This window comes from Megalops cyprinoides, chromosome 14 (assembly GCF_013368585.1).
Source record: "Megalops cyprinoides isolate fMegCyp1 chromosome 14, fMegCyp1.pri, whole genome shotgun sequence".
Classification (NCBI taxonomy): domain Eukaryota; kingdom Metazoa; phylum Chordata; class Actinopteri; order Elopiformes; family Megalopidae; genus Megalops; species Megalops cyprinoides.
In genome coordinates this window covers 7725882-7753427 of record NC_050596.1, presented here as the reverse complement: position 1 = coordinate 7753427, position 27546 = coordinate 7725882, and the positions used below count along the sequence as shown (strand labels likewise).

At 46.8% G+C, this 27546-nt stretch overlaps 2 protein-coding genes across 2 annotated transcripts; both read right to left on the bottom strand.

The window, feature by feature from the left end:
- LOC118789201 (E3 ubiquitin-protein ligase TRIM39-like) lies at nt 1-4185 on the bottom strand. The gene is made up of 4 exons (XM_036545547.1): nt 4024-4185; nt 3771-3908; nt 3262-3313; nt 1-533 (listed from the first exon to the last, which is right to left on the bottom strand). The coding sequence occupies exons 1-4, from the start codon at nt 4183-4185 to the stop codon at nt 1-3; spliced, it is 885 nt and encodes a 294-aa protein (XP_036401440.1).
- A 15375-nt stretch (nt 4186-19560) lies between these two features.
- On the bottom strand, nt 19561-23605 carry LOC118788700 (norrin-like). The gene is made up of 2 exons (XM_036544719.1): nt 23414-23605; nt 19561-19785 (listed from the first exon to the last, which is right to left on the bottom strand). Exons 1-2 carry the CDS (start codon nt 23603-23605, stop codon nt 19561-19563), a joined length of 417 nt encoding a protein of 138 aa, XP_036400612.1.
- Nucleotides 23606-27546: the final 3941 nt, after the last annotated feature.

Sequence of the window (27546 nt, the reverse complement as noted above, 5' to 3'; positions counted from 1 at the left end):
TTAGAAGTCTTTGATAATAATCTCTCTGTCCGTTTCTACTGTTCCAAACAGTGGGTAGACTTTCTCAGTGAAGCTGTCATTGAAGGTGTAGATGTGGCACCTTCTCTTGACATCATAGAAGGAGAGCTGCCCCTCCTCTATATCCAGGTACACCCCCACCCTGGAGGGAATTGACTGTGGGAGTTTACAGACTGGTGTGGTTACAGCCATGAGCACCCCAAGCTGCAGATGTAATATCCAGTAGCCTGTCTGTGTGTTTAGTGCAATGGAGACTCTATGCTCTGCAGACTCCTTCACCACTCCAATCCTCCATTCTGTCTTTCCTTTAACCCCCACCTCCCAGTAATGTCTCCCAGAGGTGAAGCCCTCTGTTCCCAGCACACACTGCCACCCATCATACTTATGAGGTTTCCTGCAGCATTTGTCTCTGGGGTTGTGTACACTCTCTATGATGGTGTTCATTTTCACCCTTTTTCTGTCTGAGGACAGTATCAGATCTGGATTAGCAGTTTTTGGATCTAGAATAATATCAGCTGTAAGGGAAAAAAAAGTTACAATGTAAAGAGAGTGATTAAAATGCCATAATTGAAAATACTGTGCTTTCTCCAAGAATGAGGGAAATTACATGTCATTAAAATCAAATGACTAAGCCTCTCTATCAATGTCAATGGCCCTGTTCACACCTGACATTAACATGCGTCTTGGGTGATCCGATCACAAGTGAACAGCTCTAAGCACGTCTGTTCACACCTGGCATTAAAATGCATCTTCACATGCGTCTCGAGTGACCATTTGTGATCGGATCTCACTTATTCGCTCTATATGTAAATAAACACGTACATCATTTCCAAATGATGCAATGTTTGCAAATGTAAGTTTACGCATCATTTAAAGGTGTGTTTGAACGAATCTTATGACTGTCACTATGAAATAATGCTGTTGTATCTGTAAATATGTAAACCTAGTTGACTAGCAAGTTAGATTCCGTTCATCACTGAAATGAAATACCCTTAAATCAGCTGCAGCTGATCTTTCGTTACATTTTGTTTATCGTTGGAAAAAGCAGAAATGCTAGATTAGAACATTTTGAACTTCACCGTATTTGTCTGGCACCTTGCCAATATGGTTGAATTAAATAGGCTAAGCAAGATATTATGTTTCCAAAGTTTCTTAGGTTATTCACTGCAATGAAAATGTTTCATAATGTAGTTTAATATCAAAGGGTGTTTGCTGGATTGCTAGTAGCCTATTGTGAATATGAATTACTTTTCTAAAACCGAAGTGTGCTTATGGAAGAAGGGACATTCTAAAACGCTTAATGTGAAAAGGCTTAACGTGGCTTAATGTTCCAGCGATCAATGATCACCAAATTTCTCTTGGACATCTCTTGTCATAAACACTTCCACCTGTCAAAAAAATCAAAAGCAAAATCCTATGAGTAGCCTATAGACCTTATGTTACTTTAAGCATTTTCCATTGATGCCCATTATAAGGAAAAGGCTTAACGTAAGATAATGACCATATTCCTTGGACTTCGGTTTTGTTTTGCTGATATGCTGATAAGTGTTTATGACAAGAGATGTGTGAGAGAAATTTGGTGATCATTGATCACAGTTTTGGAACAATTAAGCATGTTAAGTGTTTTAGAATGTCCCCTTGATATTCATGATATCGTAAATCTTGACTCCACTAACATTTATTTGTAGAACTACAATTATTCATAATAACATTTTCCATGTAATATATTGCATTACACCTTTGGGGCTTGGAGGCATTTGGGGTATCTTGCGAACTCCAGCTGTTGTTGTTGCCTGTTGTCACACTTTAAAACCCTTTCGCACGTAATTTATTTTTCATGCTATGGAGCGTGCATGTTAGGCTACGTTACATGGTTCGTTATGTTTTCATTAGCATTTTTAAGCTTCTCATAGTTTTCAATTAGCATTTGCTAAATTTTTTAACGTTAAATCGTTGTTTCCTCAAAGCTAAAATTAGCTAGAATTTTTCCAATCTTGTGTTCTAATCGCACCGCTTTTCGCATACACGCTAAACAGCTAATCACACCCGTTGGCACGCGAATGTACTTCCGTTTACGCAAGGGTGACCATACGTTCTCCTTTTCCCAGACATGTCCTCGTTTGAGACGTAAAACTTGCGTCTCTAAACGAGGACATGTCCGGGAAAAAGAGGACGTATGGTCACCCTCACTTTACGCAGAGGACATCAGTTGAGAACCAAGGTTCTCACTGCTTGCTGCCAACCCCTTACAGCCAGCGTTGTTGCCAGTTGAGCTAATGGCAAATTGCCATTAGCCTGTCAGCAACAACACTACTTAACCAGGTCTCGGGGAGTGTCGTAGCTGCTGAAACCGCTCGGCTACCTGCTACCCACTACCTAAGGCTCAGGACTCACACGAGCTAATCACTTCAGCTCTGCTACATGTTCACACCTGTACTTAGCGCTGTCCACTAGTGATCGGATCACCAGCGACGCATGTTAATGCCAGGTGTGAACAGGGCCAAAAACTGATCTGTAGGTCTACCTAAAAAATCTCAATCAAAGAAAAACCTTTGTCCTGAGAGAATGAGATATTTTGCCCTCAAACTTTTGATGTTAATATGATAAGTGATACAATTTATCTCATTGATAAATGGCTACTTACTTGCTGCTTTCTGAATCCAGTCAAACACTGTAACAAAAAAGACCTTGTTTTAGTTTAACATTATAATTACTGTGCAGAACTGAAATAGTAAGCAGCAAGGGTGTAACTTTGGGTTGAACATTGGGGGGGTTGAGGTCTCCATGAATATGATTACTTGGGGGGGCTGTATTGGCCAGTTTTAATTATTGGGGGGGTTACAGTCCCCCCTTTTCCCCCTGTAATTTATGCCCATGGTAAGCAGTGTAGAATATAGGAAACATACATGGCTGTTATTTTAGGGAAGAGTTTACTCCAGAACAGTAACTCCACAGTAACAGAATATAACCTATAAATGTTTATGAAACAGAAGCACTTGAACACGCAGTATACTAATGTAACAAGGAGAGTCTGACAGACCTGATCTGGGGATGTGCTGGAAAGCAGCTGTAGAGTAAAACAAAGGAGGTGACTTCAGTAAAGCCTTTTAACATATTCATCTATGGGTGCTTCCAGAGGAACCACACTGGATAAGGACATCTGTTTGATAAATTGTATATAGTAAATATCAAAAAAACAGCTGAATTTCATTTTAGTGGATAGAACATAGGCCAAAGACTCACCTCCATTCTCAAACTTCTGTTTACTTCTGAGCCAGAGCTGAGGTACATATCCCTGTAAAACAGAAAGCTCATTCACTCACCCACACCACACATTGACCTCAGCAACATGGTCCTATTCATAATGTGGGAAACACACCCTCATAATTAATCTGCATGAATACCATGTAACATGTATGTAATACACAGTAAGTTTATGAAGACAGTTTGAACTTATCATCTGGTTGATCCTAACCTTCACTTCATCCTACAGTATATCTCAATTCTTGTGCCAACAGTAAGCCTAACTCCTCTAGCAATTAATTAGGATGGTACTTAAATTGTAACAAAGTATTTGGTGGAGATATACAGGACTCACTTCTGTAGCTACTTTAATGTAAAGTAAGGACATGTATGTTACAAGTTTGTGCCAGCTGGACCATTACAAGACAGGAAAAGATGAAGTGGTTTTGCAGTAATCTTCAGTAAAATGCAGTCTAGCTCAGAATGCAGATAGTGCAGTAAGGCCTGACCTGCTGGGACTGATCCTGGATCAGGCTCCACATGATGAACTCCAGGACTGGGAGCATGTTGGGCAGCCGGCCTTTCTTCCACTGTTTCTCTAGCTCCTGCAGAACTGCACTCACATCCTCCTCTGGACACACAGAGCCCTGTGGGGAAGGGACAGATATAGTGATAACAGTGAGATGGGGGATCAGCCCGATTATGCACAGGTTCAAGTGCTTAATGAGTGTTTTATTTCAGTGCTGTTTGCCTTCCTCTGACCTTTGGCAGTGACTGGAGACTCCAGGCCCACTGATCCAGGATCAGCTGGGCTTCCTTCAGCTTCTGCTCCTGGGTTGGACTGCAGCTGTCTGGGGCCTGATGCTGAAGATCTGGCCTCCTGTAATCTAATGAGGTTTGGCTGGAGCATTCCCCCTCAGACATCTGTTATAGCACAAACCTGTCAGGCACTAGAAAACTCACATTTTGTTTCTACCTGTATTTCATTTGTCAAAGCATTTGCATTGGTACAGTATGTCCCAAAGGAACCCCCCCCCCCCGCCACGCCACACACACACACACACACACACATTTAGTACTGTGTACACTGCTGGCATCACTATGTGTGTCAGGGTGAAGTGTACCTTTGCACTAGATATATATGCACTGGACATACCTGGTCTTTGTATCAGTTCTGAACATACCTGTATGAGGTATAGCTGTGCTAAATGTACCTGCTCTGTTTGCATCAGTGTTGAGTGAACCTGTATAAAGAATAGCTGTGCTGTATGCACCTGCTGTTTCTGTGGGAGGTTCCTCAGTTCCTCTCCTGGACACACAGAGCTCTGTGGGGGAGGGACAGATGTAGTGATAACAGTGAGATGGGGATTATGCACAGTTTCAAGTGCATCGTGAGTGTTTTATTTCAGTGCTGTTTGCCTTCCTCTGATCTTTGGCAATGACTGGAGACTCCAGGCCCACTGATCCAGGATCAGCTGGGCTTCCTTCAGCTTCTGCTCCTGGGCTGGACTGCAGTGGTCTGGGGCTTGCTGCTGAAGACTTGGCTTCCTGTAATCTAATGAGCTTTGGCTGGAGTGTTCCCTCTCAGGCATCTGTTACAGCACAGACCTGGAAAATGTCTGTTCTTTTTGTACCTGCATTTTAATAATTTAAATCAGCGTTTCCCAAACCTCTCCCGGAGGACCCCTTGTCCTGCATGTTTTAGATCTCCCTGCTCCAACACAGCTGATCCAAATGATCAACTCATTATGAACTCCTGAAGCTGCTTAATAACAAACTGATCATTTAAATTAGCTGTGTTGGAGCAGGGAGAGATCTAAAACACGCAGGAAAAGGGGTCCTCCAGGAGAGGTTTGGGAAACGCTGATCTAAATCATCTCAAGCTACTCTTTTACTGCAACATCGTATTGGCACACTGTAGGTAAGAGGGGGACAGCCCCCTCATATCTACAATCAGTCCAAACGCTACTCATTCCCTCCACACTTTTCCGTCAATGGTACTTCACCCCCATTATTTGAGGGGAGCCACAAATAAGCACATAGTGCCCTTCCACCACCATTCTGTAGGTCCCATTACAACCTGTATAAGGTCTACCTGTAACGTACGTCCCTGCTCTGTTCATAACAGTGTTGAGTATACCTGTATAAGATATTGTCAGGACTGCGGCTCCCTAGCCGGGTTTGTTTTGGTTTTTGTTGTTTTCCCTGTCCATGTGCTTTTGTTTTTCCCTGTGTTCCAGCCCTGCCCTGCTCTCCGCCCTGTCTCCGCCCACCTGGTCATCTAACTGGCTCCACCCGCCTACCTGCACACCTGAACCCCATCTTGTTATCTGCCTTGCCCTATATATTCCTCGTTTGTTTCTGTCTCATCGCGAGTTCGTCTCAGTTCGTCTGTGTCGCTACAAGCCGTTTGTTCCTGTTCTGCCTGCCTGCCTGCTTGCTGTTTTTCTGAACCCTTGCCCGTTTTCTTGACTACGATTTTTGGATCCGACTTTTGGTATTGTTGCCGTGTTTTTCTGGTTTTCTGACTTCGCCTGTTTTGACTACGTCTTCTGGATTCCCCGTCTTGGCTTTATTAAACATCGCGTTGTGCACCCCATTCCGCTGTCTGCGCTTGAGTCCCTGCCTGAGCCCTGACAGTACGAACTCGCCAGTATGGACTCAGCGGACAGTGACCAGCTGCGATCGGTGCTGGAACGACAGGGAGCTCTCCTCGGCCGACATCAGAACCAGCTCGAGTCGGTTGGCAAAACCCTGGAGAGCTTTGCGGTTAGCCTGCACAACCTCTCCGCTCAACTGCAGCAGCTCCAGCTCGCACAAGACGCCCCAGCAGATTCCCCTGCACCTCCTCCACAGCCTCTTGCCCTCCTGCCTGAACGGGAGCCCCGTCTGCCGCCTCCTGAGCCGTATGCCGGTGAGCCTGGAACCTGCCGCTCCTTTTTGTCCCAGTGTTCGTTGGTGTTCGAGCTCCAGCCGTCGACCTTCCCCACTGATCGGGCAAGGATCGCTTACATTATCACCCTGTTGACCGGACGTGCCAGGGAGTGGGGAACGGCAATTTGGGATGCCCGCTCACCTGTGTGTTCCTCCTACTCCACCTTCTGTGAGGAGATGAGGCGCGTGTTCGACCGTTCCAAACACGGTCGTGAGGCTGCTCGGGAGATGTTACAGAGCCGTCAGAGAGGGGACTCGGTCTCCGATTACGCCATAGACTTTCGGACCCTCGCTGCGACCTGTAGCTGGAATCAGGAAGCTCTGTACGACACGTTCCTCCATGGATTGTCTGAGGAGATCAAAGACGAGCTGGTCACCCGGGAGCTGCCTGCTGATTTCGATGCCTTAGTTGACCTCGCCATCCGTGTAGACCACCGCCTGTCCGCACGTCGAAGGGAGCGAGCAGAGTCCCGGAGATCAGCGGAGGAGTTCCGGAGAACCCCTGCGCCCTCAGCAGCAACACCCTCAGTCCCTGCTGCCCAAGGTCTGTCAACAGAACCGATTTCGATCGACCGCACACACCTGTCTCCAGCTGAGCGCCAGAGACGGATCCGGACCCGATCCTGCCTGTACTGTGGCAACCCCGGGCACTTCGTCGCCAACTGCCTGATTAAGAGCCAGCGCTCACCCGCAGTCGGGGAGATACAGGTGAGCGTAACCCCTCTGTCTGACTCCCCGGTTACTCGCCCACTGTTGTCTGCTTCTCTCCTTGTGAACGGTCAACCTCAGGTGGTAGCAGTTCTTATCGACTCCGGAGCAGACGGCAACTTCATTGATGCTGACCTTGTGCAGCAGCTCGGGTTGCCTCAGGTCCCGCTCCAGACTCCCCTTGAAGCCGTTGCCATCACCGGGAGGCCCCTTGGCAGGATCACCCACATCACTTCCCCGCTGAGTCTACTGCTGTCCGGCAACCACCGTGAGGACATCGTACTTCATATCATTGATACGCCGCAAGCACCGCTGGTACTGGGACACCCCTGGCTCTGCAAGCACAACCCCTGGATAAACTGGGTTGAGAATAAGGTGCTGGAGTGGAGCTCCTTCTGCGCATCTCACTGCCTCAAAGATGCCCCGGTTCCTGTTTCTTCTGTTCCCTTCACTGCAGAGGAGTTCCCCGACCTGTCTGGGGTGCCCCCCGAGTACCTGGATATGAAGGGGGTGTTTAGCAAATCCCGCGCCACCTCCTTGCCTCCTCACAGACCCTATGACTGCACCATCGATCTCTTGCCCAGCACCACTCCACCCCGGGGCCGTCTGTATTCCCTGTCGCCACCGGAGACGGAGGCCATGAATAAGTATATCCGGGAGTCCCTGGCTGCCGGCATTATTCGCCCTTCGTCCTCTCCAGCGGGAGCGGGTTTCTTCTTCGTGGGAAAGAAGGACGGCTCGCTCCGCCCCTGCATTGACTACCGAGGGCTAAACAGCATCACGGTGAAGAACCGTTACCCCCTTCCTCTGATGTCCGTTGCATTCGATTCCCTGCAGGGAGCGAGGATTTTCACAAAGCTCGACCTCCGCAACGCCTACCACCTGGTCCGCATCAGAGAGGGGGATGAATGGAAGACCGCATTCAACACTCCGACGGGGCACTACGAATATCTGGTCATGCCCTTCGGTCTAACTAATGCCCCATCTGTCTTTCAGACCCTGGTTAACGATGTTCTTCGGGACATGCTTGGGCGGTTCGTGTTTGTCTACTTGGACGACATTCTAATCTTCTCCCGGTCGCCTGCCGAACACTCACGCCATGTCCGCCAAGTCCTGCAGAGACTATTGGAGAACCACCTGTTCGTTAAGGCCGAGAAGTGTGAGTTTCACCGGAACTCCGTTTCTTTCTTGGGGTGTGTCGTCTCTGAGGAAGGGGTCCTGATGGACCGTCGCAAGGTTCAGGCAGTTGAGGAGTGGCCACCGCCGACCTCCCGTCGTGAGCTCCAGAAGTTCCTGGGGTTTGCAAATTTTTATCGGCGGTTCATTCGCAATTACAGCTCCGTCGCCGCTCCTCTCACCTCCCTGACTTCACCCGCCAGACGCTTCTCCTGGACTCCGGATGTTGCTGAAGCATTCCAGGAGCTCAAGAAGCGTTTCACCACTGCACCTGTGCTCATCCAGCCTGATCCTGCCCGACAATTCGTGGTGGAGGTGGACGCCTCTGAGTTGGGAGTGGGGGCTGTACTCTCTCAGGTGTCGGCGCAGGATAACAAGCTTCATCCCTGCGCCTTCTTTTCCCGTCGGCTCTCCGCGTCCGAGCGCAATTATGACATCGGCGATCGAGAGCTGCTGGCGGTCAAGCTGGCGTTGGAGGAGTGGAGGCACTGGCTGGAGGGCGCTAGTACCCCGTTTCTGGTGTGGACGGATCATAAGAACCTGGAGTATCTCCGTACTGCCAAGTGTCTTAACCCCCGTCAGGCTCGCTGGTCTCTGTTCTTCGCCAGGTTTGACTTCGTCCTTTCCTACCGCCCAGGTTCTAAGAATGGCAAGCCTGATGCTCTCTCTCGCCAGTCCTCTTCACCTGAGGAGCCACCTGAACCCAGCACCATATTGCCTGCTCGTTGCTTGCTAGCCGCGGCAACATGGGAAATCGAGTCCCTGGTGCGCTCAGCCCAGCGGGGTGAGGCCGGTCCCAGTGCATGTCCTGATAACCGCCTGTTTGTTCCCGAGTCTGTTCGTTCGCAGGTTCTGCAGTGGGGACACTCCTCCAGGCTGGCCTGTCACCCAGGGGTCAGACGCACCGCTGCCCTTATCGAGCAACGCTTCTGGTGGCCGACTATGGAGGAGGATGTACGCAGCTTTGTCTCCGCCTGCTCGGTCTGTGCCCAGAACAAGCCCTCCAATCGCCCTCCTGCAGGATTGCTGCGTCCGCTGCCGGTGCCCAAGAGACCCTGGTCCCACATCGCCTTGGACTTCGTCACTGGTCTGCCCCCATCAGACGGTAACACCGTCATACTCACGGTGGTTGATCGATTCTCTAAGTCCGTGCACTTCGTAGCATTGCCGAAGCTGCCCACAGCCAAAGAGACTGCCGAGCTCATGATCACCCATGTGTTCAGGCTACACGGGCTGCCAAGTGATGTGGTGTCAGACCGGGGGTCCCAGTTCACTTCGCACTTTTGGAGGGCATTCTGTAAACTGTTAGGGGCATCTGTGAGTCTGTCCTCAGGCTTCCACCCACAGACCAACGGCCAGACCGAGCGGGCTAACCAGCAATTGGAGACGGTGTTGCGTTGCCTGGCCTCGCACGACCCCAGCTCCTGGAGTCGGCTGCTGTCCTGGGTGGAATACTCCATCAACTCCCTGCCGTCTTCTTCCACCGGCATGTCCCCTTTCCAGTGCTGCCTTGGCTATCAGCCCCCCCTGTTCCCGGCTCAGGAGGAAGAGGTTGGCGTGCCTTCAGCGGAGGCATTCGTTAGCCGATGTCGGCGGACCTGGAAGCGCGCCCGGACCGCGCTTCTGCGTGCCACTGCCCGAATCAAGCGGGCAGCTGATCGGCATCGGTCCAAGGCTCCCCGCTACGTCCAGGGGCAGCGGGTGTGGCTTTCCACACGAGACCTTCCTCTCCGAGTGGAGTCTCGCAAGCTGGCTCCGCGTTTTATCGGTCCCTTCCCCATCGCCAAGATCATCAGCCCCGCCGCGGTCCGGCTCAAACTGCCGCTCTCCCTCCGCCGCATCCACCCAACCTTCCACGTCTCCAGGGTCAAGCCTGTCGTCCGCAGCCCTCTTTGCCCGGCTCCGCGGGCTCCTCCGCCTCCCCGCCTGATCGATGGATCCGAGGCGTACACGGTACGTCGCCTGCTGGGAGTTCGGCGTCGGGGTCGCGGACTGCAATACCTGGTGGACTGGGAGGGTTACGGCCCAGAGGAACGGTGCTGGGTCCCGGCCCGTGACATCCTCGACCCTTCCCTCATCGCGGACTTCCGTCGGCGTCATCCTGGACTGCCTGCTGGGACGCCTGGTGGCGTCCGTAGGGGGGGGGGGTACTGTCAGGACTGCGGCTCCCTAGCCGGGTTTGTTTTGGTTTTTGTTGTTTTCCCTGTCCATGTGCTTTTGTTTTTCCCTGTGTTCCAGCCCTGCCCTGCTCTCCGCCCTGTCTCCGCCCACCTGGTCATCTGACTGGCTCCACCCGCCTACCTGCACACCTGAACCCCATCTTGTTATCTGCCTTGCCCTATATATTCCTCGTTTGTTTCTGTCTCATCGCGAGTTCGTCTCAGTTCGTCTGTGTCGCTACAAGCCGTTTGTTCCTGTTCTGCCTGCCTGCCTGCTTGCTGTTTTTCTGAACCCTTGCCCGTTTTCTTGACTACGATTTTTGGATCCGACTTTTGGTATTGTTGCCGTGTTTTTCTGGTTATCTGACTTCGCCTGTTTTGACTACGTCTTCTGGATTCCCCGTCTTGGCTTTATTAAACATCGCGTTGTGCACCCCATTCCGCTGTCTGCGCTTGAGTCCCTGCCTGAGCCCTGACAGATATACCATTGCTATATGTACCTGCTATGTTTGCATCAGTGTTGAGTGTACCTGTGCTGTATCTACTTGCTGTCTCTGTAGCAGGTTCCTCAGTTCCTCAGCCCACTGCAGTATGAAATGTTGACATTCTTGCAGGCTGCAGCCGTCTTCAGTCACACTTAACAGAACCGCATGGCTCTTGTGCTGTGAGGTTTGGAACAGAAAGACTTTTGGAGTCCAGTGTTATATAAATAAACACACATATGAGGTGGAAGGACAGCAATGAGGTGTAGTGTCAAGGAGAAGCAGTGTTTTGCAGTGGTAAAAAGGAGGAGGACTTGTAGCTAGATGGTCACAGGGTTGATTTCCAGGGAAGAAGTCTTCTGAATTATGAGCAGAATTAACATTAACCTGAATTTCGTAAGTAAATATATGGATATGCATAAAAATATGACTGTCTCTTGCTATTTGGCCAACATTCTGTATTTACACTCCTTTGTCCAGTTCTCAGTTTTTCTCTACAGTTTTTCCTTTTCTCACTTTGGCCCATGTCCCAGACTGATGTTTTCCCTCATTACAATTGTGATAAAGAAGCTTTTTCTCCTACCTGAGAGACTCGGTCCAGTTGGAGGACCAGGTCTCTGATGATGCGTTTGGACTCATCCAGAGACTGAGGTTCTTCCACAGAACACCTGGAGGCTGACTGGAGTTTCTGTGGAGAAACAGTCAAGATACAGACAACCTTTATTTTTATTTTATGTTTATTTACTCCTCACAGAGAGGGCCATCATTACATTACAAAGACACTCCTTTGCATTCTGATATGAAAATTTGTGAGGATCACTAAAAAATGCAAATTGATGAAATTAATGGTATTTACTTTTTGGAAGTTGCTTTTATAAGTCGCTCTGTATAAGCGAGTCTGAAAAATGAAAGTAATGTAAAGGTTCATGAAGTTCTTCAAATTGGGAGAATGTGCTATTTCATGCCACTTCAGACAGTGTGTAGATAATCTGTAGGTAGAAACGTTACAGACTGTATTGTTACTGACGCATTGCGTAAGTTTGTGATCTTCTCCAAAGTTGCTATTTCATGCTGGTTCTGATAGTCGTTCACCACAACAGAGACTAATGTGCAATCTACAGATATCAGCGTCCACCAATGAAGATGTCAAACTGAATGTTATTTCAGCTTCTAGACACAATGCATGCAAACTAGTCTGTAGTATCTGTGAACTAGTACTAGTATCTGTGTTAAGATGCATTACCTGTGGTAATATCTTCTTCATCGTCGTCTTAGCGAAATGTTTAATCTGCAGGGAAAAATGTGTGATTACTCTCACTCAGTAATTCATTTTTTTTTAATTAAGATTTTTTTTTAATATTAAGATCTCATTTAAATGTTTAATGTGTATTGTCAGTGTCAGAGGTTCAGAGACTGCATCTGAGACTGCATCATGTGTTTAGTGCCCTGTTTAAGTGCCCTGTGTGCTCCTTGCTTCCCTGCTCAGTCTTGAGCTTCCCTGCCTCGTGTATGTTCCTGTGCACAAAGCTTGGTGTTTTTGAGTCTCAAGTAAAATTACTTTGTTTCTCTATCATCCATCTAAGTTACTGTGTGTCTCTGCAGTTGGATCCAACCTGCTACCCTGTTCATGTTCAGGTCAGGTTCATGACATTGAAAACTTGTTGTGCGGTACAAGAACATTGACAATAATGAGTCTTCAGCATTGTTTACTATTGAAGTTTAACTTTACAAAGCAGAAGAGGAGGAGCATACCAGAAAAACCTCCTTTTCAACCAATCAGACATCAGATTTCACTATTTATTTCTTTCAAAGCAGAAACATTGCCCCACACCCATAACTGGTTTGACAACATATTGCGGTTATTGTCATGATCTAGGCAAGGACTCAGTCGCAGACCACAGGAGCGTCGAATTCCGAGCGGTTTATTGAACACAGGCAGGATCGTAGAACGAAAAACAAGCAGGGAACAATCCAGGAGCGGGCAGGGCTATAACACAAGGAAAACAAAAGCACCACAGCTAAGGGGGCGGAACAGTTACTTTCTGTTCCTTTAAAATTTGGCCAAGTGTAAGAATATGCAGGTACATAGGAAAGTTTCAATTTGCTTGGGTTGGCATTCTCATGCAAACAGACTGCATAACTAATAATATCTATAATGACTATATATATATATGACTATAATGACTGCAGCACAAAAGGACACTTTCCTGCTCCCGTCACATCAAGCTTTTTACCTGATTTAAGCTCAGTTTAGGTCTGATTAGGGATTGTGACTTAGCAGCTCGTGGAATTTCTTCTTTTTTCCCTTTCCTTCCAAAGCTGCCGTAGCTGTTGCAGTGTCTGACGTTTCTATGTTCTGCAACAACATGACAGTGCTGTGTGAGTAAGGCAGGGTGAAAACAATCACATGCACAGTCCTCAAGAAGATTTAGATCAAAACTATTTTCTTTTATCAAAATTTTTAACATTCTTATAAACATACATTTTTTGTGATAGACATTGAGTTTTGGCTTTTTCGAACAAATGCAATTAACACCAAACCAGACAAAAACAAACAAACAACAAAAGAAAAACATATATATTAAATACACATCTAGGGCATGACTGTATATATATATATACATATATATCTTGTCCAATTTTTCAACATCACGCCCCCTGGTAGCTCAGGCAGGACTCACAGATTGAGGGGACTTTGTTAGAACAGGCTGTTGTACATTACGGCATGCTTAACGACAGACGCATGTAAGATTACACACGTGTCTCAAAGAAGTTATTCGTGTGGTTGTGAGTATGAGACACCATACATTGAGAAGTTCTGCATCATGTCCAATATATTACACAATTTTTAAAATAAAAATATACTCCCCATGGCTGCAGAGATCTGTTTTAAGACTTATTCGTCCTATTGCAGCTGTTGCACACTCTACATTCACAATACATTGTAACACAATAGTACAATTTGGACTTGTAATCAGTCCCAGGTGCACATACTATGGACTAAAAATGATCTAGATTTAAAATGAAGGATCATTAAAACTTTCATTAGAACATTTAAAAAGCAAAATAGTATGCAAACCTTGAGCTTTACATGTTCTTTCAGTGGAAACAGTGAGATGTCTAATAACTTCAGGTGCAGCACGTTACCTGTTGTTGATGATGCCATGATCTTCAAATGCCCACAGATTAAAACCAAGCTGGAAGAGACACGAGGCAGAGAGTGAGACGGTGGTAATGGCTGGGACTTCCTGTTCTTTTCATTCACGTTCCTCCTACTCTTACCAGGAATAGGAGGAGTGTCTGTCATGTATGTATCACAGTTAGAAATAAAAGTACAATGGCTTGGCGGAATGGCATGTCACTACAAATCCTGCTGTCTGCCCATTTAAATTTTCCATCATTAAAGTGCTCTTCCCATCATTGAACTAATCAAAGGATGTCTTTTTAATGACTATAGTAGAAGTATAGTATTGTTTATATATACTGTATATTTTTAAATTCCAAATACAGAAAAAATAAAATCATTTTATATTAAATGGTTTTCCATATGCCATTATAACAACAGAAATGGGAATAACATAAAGCATTTCGATAATAATTCTGGAATAGGTATTTCTGTAATGGCACTCGGCGAAAGTTAATTGGACATACACATACTGAAGACATTTTTCTTTCCAGAAGGTACATGCAGTAATTTCCCCATCCTTGTCCAAGCACCTTATCACAATCCTGAGGCCTAGCATTCTATTTGTGCACACAGAAATAATATTTCACTCTACAGAAACTCTAGAAATGAATGTCTATTCCCAACAAATTGTAAGAGGTTTTATTGATTTTAGTGAAAATTAGAATGTCATTTAAACTATGTGACTGATTGTTACTTTCCACAGGTATTAGCACAAATCCAGCTCTGTTTCCCACACAGTATCAAACCAAGAGGGGATTCAGACCTCCAGACATAGTGGGTTTTTCTTATCTCTGGCATTCAATCCACACTTTGGTTCAGTTTATTTTATAACTTTGTTCTTTTTCCATCTGTAATGCATGCAGCTATTGAAGACATGTGGACAGTCATTTTAAATGAGTTTAGTTTGAATACTGGAGACAGGGAGAAGCCACTGCAGTGGGGAAGTGAATGTACTGTTGGTCTGTATTACTGGTTTTCTGCTGACAACAGGTCACATTGGAGTTTCCTTTAAACACGGTAAACCGGACTTAGATCCTGTTTCCACTACCTACGCTCTCTGCTGCAGTGTGTTTTAGTTGGCTGTAGATTCTCAAGCTGCAGCTAAGATATGCTTCAGCTTATCAGAAACTCTGGGGTGCTTTAATGACTTTAATAAATGTGTCTGTAATCATGAACTTTAGTTTTGGCAGTCAGTTACAGCACCTGAATTTATCCATTATGTTGATCTATGTAAAACTGACAGCCACATGATGTTCTGTGACATCATGTTAAAACATGTTCAAAAAGGTTTCTTGTACTGGCACCAATACATAGATGACTGATATTACAGAGGATAAACAGTATCAGGATGTAATACTTTAAACTTGTTATTGGTGGACAACCCACCTATTTTCTGCATTACAGCCCAGATATGTCCTGCATTATAGCATTGCCTATGTTACAAACACGCTCAGAGACGTATAGTCTGAATATACAGTTTTGTATTCTGAAAATATCACAACTATTAAGACTGTGGTATAAAACTATCAAAATTAACATTTAGAGAATATTTAACTGTAATGGATTTTTATCTGAGCTGGACTATTACCTGAAACCAGAAATCTTACTATCTTTCTTAATCTGAAAATGAGCTTTTCCAGAATACCCCAAATATATCCCTGCTCCCCATCAACCCACATAGCTAAAAGTACCAGGGGTTGATGGACTGCACTAAAATCTGACTCCACTGAACAATGTACAATGATAAATGAAATGATGCACCTCATCTTTTGCCCAGTGGATTAACCCTTAGCATAGAGCATAGAGTAGTGATGCAATTATGTAGTAGAAAAATACCCTTTTATTTCTCTTGCAGGAGTCATTGGCCCAAAACTGCATTACAAAAGTAGTTAATTGTGCATGCATTCCTTGATGGCTTCTTTATTGGAAAGAAGTAGCCTTTTCAATGTTTGGGGAAATTACACTGGTTATGCTGACTTGGTTAAATGCAAAACCCTCCATGTGGATATTCTGACCTTACTATAACATTTGTCGTGGCTTTATTAACATTTTTCAGTTGGAAGTAGTAGAAACTTATGTTTAGGTGCAGTGAGCAGATGTGGCCATAGACAAAGTACACCTGAATGTAGACTATGCAAACAGGATAAAACAAAGGTAAAGCAACTGACTGTTGCTGCTTACTGTCCAACCCAGCTGTGTCTGTCTATTGTATATTATTGATTGTGTGCTCATATGAAATCATGTCTGAATAAAGTTAGATGGGGATGAAGGAAATATGTTTGAGGTTTGGTTGTTTCAGCAGGAAATGCCAAAAAGCACTCATGTCAGGACTCAGGCACGGACTCAGACACGGACCATGAGTGCTCCAATTACAGGCGTTTATTAGCAGAATCGTCAAACAAGCAGGCAGTCCAAAAACAGGCAGGGTCAAAATACCAGGTAGGCAGTCCAAGGGGAAAACAAGGATCAAAAACAGAAACAGGCAGGGTCAAACCTTGAAGGCAGGCAGATCAGGCAATCAGGACAGAAGGGCAGGCAAAAAAAACGATGTCGAGGAACAGGCGAGGCAAAAACCAGCAAAAATCCAAACAGGCGAAAAACAGGCAGGAACCGAGACAGACTGAAACGATCTGGCAAACAACACAGAGACAAGCAGGGTAGATATAGGGCTGGGCTGATTAGGTGATGGGATGCAGGTGTGCAGGCAGGCAGGTGGAGACAATCAGGTGGGCGGAGACAAGGCGGAGAGCGGGGCAGGGCTAGAACACAAGGAAAACAAAAGCACATGGACAGGGAAAATAAACAAAAACACAACAGCTAGGGGGCGGGAGCCCTGACAACTCAGCTCTCAGTGTTATATATATACAGGTTATGTCTCACAAACCTGTAACTAAGACCCTGTCTGGTAGCAGACCAAACAACCCCCCCCCCAGCGTTCTTTGTCTTTTGTGGAATCGGAATCTGAATTGTTTATAGTGCATTGTTTATAACTGCATATAGTGCAGTTTCTGTATTGCCTTTGCATGTGGGGGATATTCAAGAAATAGTTGACCGATAATGGCTGTTGTTTGTGGATATAAGGATTTTAAGGATTTATGAACTATCAAAAAGATATTGTTCTTAAGTTGGAATTTCTTGCACTCCCAAGCACATTGTTGAGCAACAGAAATGTGTAAATGTGAAAATTTACAGGAGCATAGAGCTAAGACGTTATGATAAAAAGGTATAATAAAGGCTGTTGTGAGCTACTTTAACCAATAGAAGGAGCTATTGTTCCAAATTTAGACTGTATTGGCTAAATCATGTCTCAATAACCATGAATTGTATGACATTTACTGTTTTTGGTGATGCATCATAAAAAATGATCAAGAATGATGGAAACAGCACCAAGGAACACCAAGGAAACACAAGTGTGAATGACATGAAAGCTTATAGCTCCTTTAAGAGATGTAAGTATGAGCAGAAATTATTAAAGATACACAAACACATCTTTCATGCGTAAAACTAAGAAGTAAGTAACACTTTAGAATGCAACCTGATGCATAATAATAGATGCATAATAAAGCATCAATAACCACATTTGAATCAATTAACAAAAACATTATGGATATTTATGGATGTCCAATATTGATGTATGTTATTAAGGATGAGACCTGGGTTGCCAGCTTGAGAAAAGTTCAAACAAGTCCAAACAAAATTACAACAGTGCATTGCAATAGCACATACTGCAACTTTGTGTTGAATTTTTTTTCCAGTCTGGCAGCCAACCTCCAGCTTAAAAAAACTTATTCACTAATATTCATTAAACCTAGTCTAAACCAACCAAACACTGTGTTTGTTAATGAGTAATATGACAGATATTAATGCTTTACTAAGCAGACAGTATTCTAATGTATCATCAAGAATGTCTGGTTGTATATATAGTGTATTCTTCTCCTGAATACTTATGAAAATGCTACATGCTGGATCTCCTTAGAACTGAAGCCTCTGGGTCTGACCATGGAAAGAGTAGACTTTGTGGAGGAATTCTAAAATATTTATCCGAATTCTCATACAGTGGCAAGTGACAATACATTTTTCTCTTTATCTTAATTGTACGTGGAATGGTAATAATTATAACTTGCGTAGTGCAAAAAACTTGCATTTATCATATTGAATATATTTGGTGTTATCTGAGGACCACATGTACCTGGATCATAGAAACCTTTGACTGAAGAATTAACAGATGAACTACAGTGGAGCAACAACTGGGAATAGATACAAACAGTCCATCATCAGCATACAAATTCTCTGTGCTACTTTCGTATTAGCTGATGACTAAATCACACACCACTTCATATCCACGCTACTTTAAAGAATAGAGAGAGTGAGATAGAGAGAGAGAATAGAGAGTGTAGAGAGACTGCCAACACAATGTACTCAGGCTTTAGAAACAAAAGGACCATGTTTATTAGGGTTGTATTTCTGTCAAAAATGAAGCATCTTTGTCTTTACAATAAAATACTTTTTACAAACAACTGCAAACCTGTGCTGGGATTTCAACGCTCATCAATGGCCATGTGTTCAGCATCTTCACCGATCAGACTCTGCATGACAACTCCAAAGCTGTGTTTCCTCAGAGTTCATGCATCTCTACCGAAGTGAATCCCGGTTGGTCGCCATCCACCCTCAGTTTGTATTTGTTGCAGAAATGAAACCTCGTTTTGAACTGGTGTCCTTCCTTCCAGTCGCTGCCAGCACTGGTCGCCATGTTGAATGTAACTCTCCCGACAGCTTCAGGACCTGGTACTGCACTACATCTTGATATGACAGGCCTGAGGCAGCTGTCATGCTCCAGGTTTGTCCTCCTCGGTTCTGCACTCATCAAGGTGTCTCTTACCTGGCATGATTCTCTTATTCATTTCCCAACAACTCCATTCTGGAATTATTCCTTTTGGTAAACTAATGATAATTTCATGAATAACAGCATAAACAAAAATAATATTATCAATAATTAAAACAATAACAATGGTGATAATAGTTATAATGAAATACACATTCTAGGCATTTCGCCACTCACACGTTCCATCTGGAGATAGCAGAGCACTGTCACATCTCCTTTGTCAGCTCTCTGGATGGCCACAAATCCTCAGGCCCCCGTTACCCATAATGCACTTGTCCTCACCATGCCAATGCTGTCCCACAGCACCGTTACTGGGGGACACTATCAGTCACATGCTTTGGGCACAGTACAGACTGCAGAGATTCAGTGCAAAGGTACTCAGGTGTGGCACTCCTGAATGGTGTTCAGCACTGTGGCCAACATTCATAATCGTTTTCTCACACAGATCAAAGCAATGGAACGCAGTTAAAATTAATGAACTGGTGGAAAGACAGATTGCAGGCGCAGCAGGGTATTCCATACCTTTCAGCACATTCTGGAGCATGTTTTCTTATAGGCAAAGGGGGTGTTATTGACACAGGTTTTGAAGACTTGTGTTTAAATGCCTTTGGCAGAGCCTCTTAACGGGTTTCTTTTTATGAGATTTGGCAGCGTCCTGTTACCCGTGCCTTTCACGAGATATGAGAATCTGAGCAACAATCTGCCAGCTTCCTGGTCAGGGTTTGTTTTTCTGCCACTTCCTGTTAGGACAGGAAGTCCCGCCCCCCGGGCTCAGCTGCAGTCCTCGCAGCTGCAGGCCAGGATGTAGCGGTAGGTGGCAGTGATGCGGGTCCCGCCGGAGCAGCGCAGCCGCACGGCCTTCAGCTTGGAGGTGTGCGGCCGGCAGCAGACGCAGGTGCTCTTGAAGGGCTGCTTCAGGACGGAGCTGAATGAGATGAGGGGGTCGGAGCGAGAGGTGTGGCTGCAGTGACCCTCACAGCGTGCCAGCAGGACCATCTGGGGACAGGAGGGACATGGGGACAGTGAGCACTGTGGTCTGTAACCCAGCTTCCTGTCACAGCATTCAGCGTTACACACCCTAAAGCTATCACTGGTCCCTGCCACAGTAAACTGGAAAAATAAATGGGTTCTCTGTATTGAAACTGACTGCCATGAATTCACGGCTTTGTTCCTGTACGACTGTGTCTTACTGGAACCTATTTGACTTCTCATTCCCCATATTCTTTCAATTACACTTTAAATGTAACTACTATTAATAGCATGGTACGATTCCAAACAAAACACTTTCAGAACCGTATTTTGCATATTTTGTTCTTTGAAAATATATTTAATGTTTAGCAGAAAGCCCACACATTTCATTTTCAGGAAATCCAGATCATGCTTGATGTGTTTGCGGGACGCATACATGGCAGACACACTGTGTTCCCACAGAGACAGGGGCGAAGATCTCTTCTTGTGTCCCTGCCGTGAACCTGATCTCAGAGCAGCAGCCGGAGAAGCCGACGGCCGTTTACAAAGCACGGCTCTGTATCCACACCCTGACCTTGCACCTGTGCTGATACAGGACCGTGGCGGAGCTCCAGACGGCCTGTTTTGCCGGAGCTTGCCTTCAGGGTCCCTGAGTGGGAGTTTCAGATAGCTAACCCAGATCACCCTCCCCAACCCCCCCCACACCCCCACTTCCCGCACACGCCTTATCTGTGATGGGGAGTCAGGGTTCGAGTGCATGCCGCTTACAGGGTGGCTGCATCTCCTGGGCTCTTACACTGCCTTTTGTTTTTAGAAACACTGATATGCGGTGTGGCTGTCATGGTGGCATCCCAAGGCCACTGACCGAGCAGAGCACCACCAATCTAACAGACAGTCACTATTGTAAATATAAGCTCCTCTGCATGTGAATTTCAGAATGACAGTTGTAATAATAATAAATTCAGCTTCCTTGGATCAACAGTACATCAGCATCATTGACTAAACAGCCGACTAATTACCACTAAACAACACTTTCAGCACAAAGTCCAACACAGACAACTGTAAGCTGTGGGTATATTAAAATCAGATATAAATTCCAGAATATAAAATGGGCAAATATAGTATGAGGTGTTGGGTCTCCAAGCATCAAAAAAAAGTGCAGCCTTTTTTCATGGTGTGTGATTCACCACATGCTGACAGACAAATAAATTTTTTGTTTTTATGGACTGACGCTGATCGAGGTGTTTTGACGGGCGAGGCTGCACCTGTCACATTCCTGTTGGCCTGTGTTACAAGGAGCCCTGTGTCACTGTGCTGGAAGTTGCTTTGGATAACAGTGTCTGCTAAATGAATGTAATGTAATGTAATGTCAATCCGCCAGCTGCCCTGACAGGTCACATCTAAACCCTCGTTTGAGCGTTTGAGACATTTGCGAAGGAGATTGGTAGCGTGTGCTACAAGAGCCAGCACCCGCAAGGCAGGTTGAAAGTGACATCCACTACATCCTGTGACGGTGCGCAGGCCAAGGTTTGGAGAGGGGCTCGGGGCTCTCTGTCAGTGCAGTGGGGGGACTAGGGGCGGGGGGAGGGGCACGAGTTGGGGAGGAGAGACAGAGAGCCAGGAAAACACGGCAGGGGGGGACAACAGCTGGGCGGCAGATGTAGCTGAGGGGGCCTCTATTTATAGGATGCAGTCCAGGTGCAGGTGGGCCGCGTCGCGAGGCCGGCGTTTGGAAACCGCGCGTGGAAGCCTCGGCGGTTCCCACAGAACGCCAATGTTCCATGTAATAGACCCCCTCAGCACGGAACCTTTCCGCATAGCTGGGCGGCGAGCCCTGGAGCACGATGTCGGGCTATGCAATTGGGACCGCGGTAGCCCCGCAGGGGCCGGACCCTGGATGGAAAAGCATGGCTCCGTGCTCCAGGTCCCCCTCGTGCAGACTGCTGTGTGCTCTGCCTCATGCGGACTGCTCCAGCAACAGAGCCGCTTTGGTACAAACGGGCCCGAACCTGACTCAGAGTCTCACTCCCTTTGAGCAAAAGCCTCAAAGCCAAATGTCTGGTGAGTAAAAGTGATTTAATGCAGGATCTGCTGTGGACGCTGTGAGGCGGAGCTGACAGCAGGCCAGTGGTGGCGCGCGGGTGTAGCCGCTGCCTGAGTGCACAGGGAAGCCACGGTAATTGAATTAGCGCAGGCCTGCTCTCCGCTGGCCTCCTGTCGATATCTTGGTTGCCGTTTGCCTTGTAATTGAAGCGGACGCCGGATAGCGGCTCATGTAACGGCTGTGGAATGGGGTTGAGAGAGGGCGGCGTTGGCCGCTGCCAGCTCCTCTCGGGCTGACAGGGTGAGGGAAGACACAGTGCAGCGTATCCCTGCTATCCGCTGACGTCCCTCCCACACCCCACCCCTCGAGGGAGAGCGTGGGGTCTGGGAAACGGAGGTCAGAGCCAAAACACACACCCACTCTTGGGCTTTCGCTGTGGGCCTCAGGTGAACTGGGGCCAAGCGCGGCACCGGCACGATTATCCCCCTTTTAAAGAGGGATCACTCTCGGGGATTCTCTGTGAGCCGGTCTGACGCATTGGTATTATTTCGATGACAGACGAGATGAATTAGCTGCCCCTCACGATGAGGTGTGAGGCTTGGGCCACCATGCGGTTATTTCTGCCTTCAAAAGGGCCTTATTTTGGGCTGGGGCCTTGTGCCATTTAGTCAGAGGGGTTCGCACGGCAGGATCTGCCAAATTGTTGCTGGAAGCGGAGGGAAAGGTCATTAGAACCACTTGAAAAAGTAAATAAATGAAACAAGAGGGTTTCTTTTTTACAGGTATGCGAGCGCTGGCCCGGAGGATTAGCTTGTTGTTTCAAGCAGCTTGTTAGGAAGCAGGTTGAGGGAATAGAGACTATGTTCCCTCACAGCAGGAATGCTGCTCCATTAGTGCGACTCGGGGGGTGGGGATGTGGGAGCTGAAGGTCAGCTGTGTGCAGTGGGAACTTCAGGAACTTATCAGGACTACAGATAAAAGGGCTGCATTTCCTCAAGATTAGCACAACCCACAAAACAACAGAGCAAAAGCAGACAGAACAGTCTGTCAAGGTTTTTAACCTGTTTACAGTAAGATGCTGAGTTTTAAACATCTCTTTTTCTCATTTAACGAGTATGCTGCACTGGCATATTCATACACTGGCTTCTGCACCACAAGTAAGGAAATGTAGATGTTAAATCATACAGGCACACACAATTCTCAGACTACATCTTCATTTTAAATAGCACAACACAGACAGAGTATGTCATCCGTAATTCCCTTGACGTTCTAAGAGGACAGAGGATGGAATATTTCCAATGCTGGGAAAAACTCTAGTAATTCTGTAAAGCCATGTTATCGACACTGTGCAAGCAAAGTATCCAGGGAAACAGTCTCCAATGGAGATGCCCATATGAAAAAATAATATACTGAGTATTCAATCAACATATTGAAAATATGCAATATATTATCTGCAATGTATTCCTGGGCTGAACAACATATTTCTCTATATATTAATTACAATATACAAAAAATTTATGATATACTTCAATATATTACAATATATTTTATTTTTGTATTTATATATAGGCCTATATATATATATATATAATCATCAGAGTCTTATGGTACCTTGGAGTTGCACTTGTAGATGGGGTGGGTGATCGTCTCCACAAAGTGGTGCCTCATGCATCTGTCGGGGGAGGAGTCCCCCAGGTGGCCGCTTTCGGCTTTGCTGGTTGCACCCTGCAGCACGGCCAGCAGGGGGCAGGTGACCAATAAGAGCATGATTCCGGGTCTGCCCAGGTGGCCCGAGTTCCTCATTTTCAGTTCTGGGAAAGGAGGGTGCCGATGGCAACCCAACGTTCCACACCACGTTGAGACAAGTGCCCACTTCACAAAACAGGGGTCAGAACTCTCCTCTCAGGTCCGCAGGTGGTGCAGTTAGACCGGGAGGCGGTAGGGGCCCCCTCGGCATGCCTCTCCATCCCTCCCGTCTGGCTCTGCAGTGGGAGGAGAGAGGTCAGCTTGACCAGGGAGGAAAACAAAGAGAAATCTTCCCACTGTTCCGCCAAAGAAGAGGCACAGCTGAGATTACAATATCAAATAATATATTGCCTATTAGCCCTAGTTAGCAGCTCATAATCAGAGCTGGTGAAGTTATTAGGAGTGCGGGGCAGGTGGAGTAAGGTGAAAGCTGAGAGCTTTAAGGGGAGGAATGTGAGCGAGGACACATTGGCAGCACAGGACCCGAGACGGTCGTCTACGCGGCTGCCAGTCCGACGCGCAGACGGCTCCCATGTCTCTAATCAGGACCAAGTGGGCGATGATGTATTAGGCGTGCTGGCAGCGGCCACCGCTGTTATTCTAACAATCCCAGAGCAAAAACGCTACGCTTTTTATTACACGGCGGAGAAACCCAATACATTAATAAACAGCCTGGAGCGAATCATTTCCCCAGGAATGAATTTTTCATTAGAAGAAAATAGGTCTCTGAGCAAGTTCACTCATGACAGCGAAATCAACTGCCAGGTGGAGCATATATTTATTTATATAACCATATTTTTTTCTCAAGATATTCTGTTTTATTTTCCTCTTGACAATGGTATCCGCGTTAAGAAAAATATTTTGCACGGCAGTAAAAGTCAGTGAGGTGTAGTTGCTAATAAGCTTTCTACAGCACTGGGGAGGAAGACCAGGGGAGAGCAGCGCAGAGCCTATGAGTGCAACAAGACCCCTGAGCTGGGAGCAGCCTGAATCAATCAGGGGAGACAATCATTTACTGAAATGTATACACACATACATGTAAAACGTTCCCTTTTCTAAAAATCTGTATGAATTTCCCCAATGTACACTGAAAGGCAAATACCCAGGGTTAAATGGAGGCTTTCCTCTCATTTTTTTCTTAGGAAAGGCAACCAGTTAACTTTAACATCCCTCATGCTGGAAATGTAAGTATCACTTTACTTGTTAAAATAAATATTCCCCGAAGTGTTTCACCAGGTAAGCGCACATGTGTAACGGGGTTTGTAAGAGGAGCCCTTGTGGTCCGTTTGCCGAGGGGGACGTCTGACGTTTCGCGTTTTCGTGAGGTTTTCCTTTGTGACGGCGACAGGTGGAGCACGGCTCACTTCCTGATTTCGGTTAGCATCGCTCACAGACGCGGGGGACTCACCCGTGATGCTAAATACAAACGCTCATGCACTGTTGGCCACAGCTGGGGAGAGATGACAATAATAGGTGCAATGATGCTGCAACCTTTACCAGGGAGACCAGTCTGAAAATTGGTGCCTTTCATAAACTTACATCTTAGAGGTCCATTTCTGCTCTGCATAGAAGCTTGATAGGTCCTATGGTAGTTCCTGTAAGGAACAACTAACGAGTACCCATGCAAAGCACAAGAACACGCACTAGCAGAGCGGATGACAGCACAGCACACATGTGGGGGCTGGGACTTCTGAGCCAAAGGGGATCACACTGTCTCCTGCTGGGGCCAGGAGATGGGGGTCTCCCGAACTCTGTGTGGGGCTGGAGGGGGCTCTGGCCCACCCCCATGTCACTGTGCAAATTCATAAAGTCCTCACCGTCCACAGGACAGCTGGATCATAAGCACCGCTACATCTGAGACAACAACTTGCATTCTCGCATTCTTTTTTTCTGCACCCTGGAATCTTTTCCCGCCGTGCTTGCCGTTTTACCCTCGGCAAACAATCAAAGGTTTGTTTGTTAAACTTTTAGAATGGTACCACTCACCTACGCGGAATGCGCGTGTAACCCAAGCTAAGTGGAGTTGAGCACTCCAGCTTCCCTTAATTAATCTTCTCTAGCAAGGTTATAATTACAGCTGGAGCCAAAAAACTCGGGGGGGGGGGTGAAATGGCTGAAGCCGAACACCAGAGACGCACTGCAGACGGGTGGTACTGGAACATGACTCAATATGCAGAAATGTCATCAATCAGAGAATGACCTAACAGCAGTAACCAAATTCTCGCTTTGGCACCAAGCAAAACAATAATGACTCCTGTCTGGAATGCAGGAATGTATTTAGTATTTTGTGCTACACAGAGGGGTTTTTTCACATTGAATGAATGAACAAATGAAGGTTTAGTATCGCTATCTTGTTTGATCAGTTGTGCTCTGATCATTAACACGAGACTTGGTAGAGTCAGCGTCTGAACGCCAAATCCAAGGTCGCCTGATCTTTGATTGAGGATCAATGTGAGGGCAATTTCACTCGTCTTAACAGCTTAGAAGCTTTGAGAAACAATCGACCAATGAGACGTGACAATATTTGTATTGGATGTCCCGGAGCCCTTCGGGAGAGCCTGGCGTCCTGGCCCACGGTCTCCCCTAAGTCGAGCAGCCTGTCGGGACCCCCCGGTACAAGCGATCCCCTGAGAGTGGGGGGGGTTGCGGCATTTTGATCAAGGCTGATCCTCTCAGACTAGCGGAGACCTGGGGAGGGGCCTCAATGTGTGCACCATTTGCATTGTGACATTCCTGAAATTCAAGAGCAGCCAGAGGTTGGAGCAGTGAGCTGACGGCACAGCTTTGATACGCGTGCGGTGCCGCCCTCCGCCCCCCCAACCCCCCCCGGCCCCCCCAACCACCACCATCTGGCGCGTGGCCACTAGACTGTCAGTTGCCTCCAGCGTCAGTGACCACCAAGGCTGAAGGCATCTGAAACCGTGGGGGAATCCTTGTATCTTTCTTGTAATTGGGAGTCATTTATAGCATAAAGGGGGTTTCTCCATGTTGAGAATACACTAGCTGAAATGCAAATCAATTCACTATGATCACTAATTCACCAGATCATAGTTCACTAGAACCTATTCAGGTTGAAGGTGGGGGGGTGAGCTTTTGTAAAGCTGACAATGATGGTGCCATTCCCCTGAGAGTCCCAACTGGTACTCCCAGTCCAATTTCCCATGCGGTGTGGCTTGGGTAACTACTACAGCTGAACGGTATTTCAAAGCATGACATTAACAAGTACTGATAACATACTCTGCCCCCAAGAGCACTCTCCCTCTGCTGCCAGCAAAAAACCCAACTTATTAAACCCCTGTTTGTGGCAAAGTAGCACTGAAATTATAGTTAGGCGTAACTATCTTACAGGAAACAGGCATTTTGGGTCGGAAGGCTGGTGGCATGCTAATACATGAAAGGAGTGTTTTCCCACGGTTACATCGCTGTCGGAAACAAAGCATCTCCATCTCCAGGGATCTCTCACAGCTCTCCCTATAGCCGCGTGGCTTTGGACACACAGGGGAGCCATCTGGGAGATCACAGCATTAACTGGCATGTAAACTCTGACATGGAATGTGCGGCCGGCGCGCGCGTGTGTGTCAATGAATTGTTTGAGGTCTGTGGCGGGGCGTGTCGGACCCTTTGAAAGGCGTCCCTTGTCCCGCCCGGAGGGTGGGGGCCCGACAGTTGCCGCGTGCGGTATCGTCCCCTGGCGCTGGGGGGCTTTTTGGGGGGCGCTTAGCGGCGTAACGTCACGGCGAGTGGCAGGGCGAGGGGGGTTATGTCATTGTTTCGCTTCGCTTCCCCATTGTTTCACCGGCTTTAAATAGCCCAAAGGGCAGATTCCAATGTGGGGCCACGCGCTCCCCTCCCAGACTTCCGAAAGGCATGCCAGCCCTCAACAGGGCACTGCCACCCCTTTGCTGACACCACCCACCCTGCCCCCCTCCCCACCCGTGGCAGCGCTAAGCCTGCCACTAAATATATCCCCCCCCCCCAAGCCCCCACCCCCCGCAGTG